This window comes from Zerene cesonia, chromosome 13 (genome assembly GCF_012273895.1).
Source record: "Zerene cesonia ecotype Mississippi chromosome 13, Zerene_cesonia_1.1, whole genome shotgun sequence".
Lineage (NCBI taxonomy): Eukaryota > Metazoa > Arthropoda > Insecta > Lepidoptera > Pieridae > Zerene > Zerene cesonia.
The window spans coordinates 589634-592344 of record NC_052114.1 but is presented as its reverse complement, the minus strand read 5'-3'; the positions used below and the strand labels follow the sequence as shown (position 1 = coordinate 592344).

Here is a 2711-nt window from a genome sequence, read left to right as displayed (position 1 = left end):
AATTTTTAGACCGCTTATTAGTCTTAAGAAAAAAACTTTGATAAAAGCCTATAGGCTATTGTTTAATATGAATGACATTATGTTCACACGGAGTCAAGAAGTAGCCTTCTAATAATAACTAAATAAGACAATACAAAAACTTTGGTCAATAAAATATACATACTTGTGTGGTTTATTCGCTATATTAGCAAGAGTATTTATGTGGCTGGCCAGACGTCCCGTGAGGAGCTGCCGTCGCCTCGCAGCGAGGACTGAGAGGAGTTGAGAGTCCCTCGTCGTGTTTGAACCGCTCTGAGTTGTGCCCCGTCGTACTGAGCCTGCAATGAATAAGCTACAATTAATTTTATATATAATACCAGTTTTAGTATGGGGGAGTTTTCTAGGTCGAGGAAGTACTGTAGATAGTCGACCTTTAGAAATCTAAGACGTACACAGTTTGCTTAGTAAAATATACTTATCTAAAACCATTAAACAATTATCTTTGATTCCTTCAATATTTTTAGTGAAACTTAAAAATGACTATTAAATCTAACTATTTGAAATAATTCATCGCGCTCTTTATAAATTAAAGTTATTTATAAATGCATCAGAATCACGATTCACTAGAGTTGTATTTGGTCTCAAGAAACAAAAAATGTGGACAATACTTTTATTATTGCAATGGCATGTTTGATTCGCTGTTTTAAATTGCATAGCAATAATTATATTGCCATGATGCCTGTCTGAAGACGACTTTCGCCAGCGAGTATGTCACGGCCACATTTTACCAGCTTTTGTTTCAAATGGGTGAAGGATCATTTGATTGCGAACAATTATTGTATCGTCACGCGAACTGTCGCTTATGTTATCAAAGCATTACGGTATTATGTAGCTAAATGGTTGTAGTTTTACGAAAGTGTTATACGAATTATGTCAAAAGATATGGAAGCTTTCCAGAAGTTTCTCTATCCGCTTTAATAAAATAAACATGAGAGACGTATGCCAATACTTCGATGGACATGCTTGCTGTGGAGCGACACTAAATGTTTCAACTACTTCGGTGTTAATATCAGATCTTACCATAACACCTATAACTATGTCATATTATACCTTCAATAACATAATAATAATCACTTAAAATATAAAGAAAATATTGCCTTATCATCAGTATGTGTTCCAAATAATATTTCGTAATAAAAAGATCCTCATTCGCTCCAACACCAATGTATCTGGAATATATTCTGGAAAACAATATCACCCTTTTCGCACCAAGACAACAACCAAACACGTCACATTATCGACAACATGGTTAACAGGGAAATAATACTCGTATAAATTAAGAAAAAAACAAGTAATTCTTGCACATTTACAAGAACGTACAGAGTAAACAATTCACAATGATTCCCAGTGAACAATGCATACGGTTAACAAAAACTTTTGGGCCACATTGTTTTATATTACTTAACATTTTGTAAACACCGTTCGACATTGGATTTATTAATACGCATTGTTTGGATGTTTGGACGTTTTAAGGATGTTCCAATGTGGCTTCAACGTTATATAAGCTACGGTGAGGTTTTAGAAGATTAAATGGTTAATAAATTTGAAATCCACCACATTCAAAAGCATTTTCAACAAAGTTCTATAAAAATAAAACACATCCCACGTATAACATTTAATATCTATTCCATCGAAAAGGTTACCAACGTCCCTGGGACGACGGTACCACTCCGAATTCTAGAAAACGATTCGTTTCCAACGAAAACAAAATAGAACAAAATAACAACAATTTTCTTTTAAACCCAGTCATTTTACGTCAATTGGTTGAAAATTCACAGAGTGACTGAGAAATAATACATAAAATACAGTCAAGAAGCAACTATGAAGCGAAGGATGCCAATTTTGCTTAGGTTAAGCTTCTTTATTGTAATATTCAATAAAATAAAGCACAAATAGATGATTCTAGAAGCGCATTCCGTCCATGATATAAACAAAACAATAATTTAACAATTACAAGCCTTGATACAATACGAGTACGAAACGAGTTAATATTCACAGAGGAGGTCGCGTGCAAATGCATAGTTGTCCTCATTGTCGGTCGCTGCACGGCTCTATTAAGAATAGTGATGAGCTTTATCGATAAAGTGTCGATGGTTTAGGCATTTTTTTTTTTTTTTTATGTCATAGCGGGCAGCTGAGCTGGTGGTTCGCCTGATGGTAAGCGATCACCACCGCCCATAAACATTCGCAAAGGCAGTACCTCTGTGAATGCGCTGCCCGCTTTTATGGGGTAAGGGAAAAGGAAAGGATTAACGACTGGAAAAAAGGAATGGACTAGGACGGGTGAGGAAAAGGAAACAGGCCTCCGGCTCCCCCACTCACCGTACGAAACACAGTGGCATGCCACTATTTCACGCCGGTTTTCTGTGGGGGTGTGGTACTTCCCCGGTGCTCGACTCCCACAATAAATAATATTGCATCTATGTTACGTGTTATTATCAATGGCCACGCCTCAGTAGATCGATGAGATGTCATGAGAAAAGAGAATCAAATTAAGGAGTTTTAAATGCTAAGCAATAAATTAAAAGAAGACTTTGTGATTCCATTATATAAAATATCCAATTACTAATGGCGTGTTGCATAAAAATTATTCAATCATTTTACGTGCCTTTTATTTGTAAGGGGTTGTCCATTAATCACGTGATCTTTTTTTAGCATTTTTTAACCCCCCC

At 35.8% G+C, this 2711-nt stretch overlaps 1 protein-coding gene across 1 annotated transcript in view; it reads right to left on the bottom strand.

The window, feature by feature from the left end:
* The window catches only part of LOC119831189, a 97659-nt gene that overhangs the window by 7608 nt on the left and 87340 nt on the right, over positions 1–2711 (bottom strand). The window contains exon 2 of the mRNA XM_038354475.1: positions 164–317. Within this exon, the coding sequence (XP_038210403.1) occupies positions 164–317 (154 nt within the window). The remainder of the gene's footprint in view (positions 1–163; positions 318–2711) is intronic.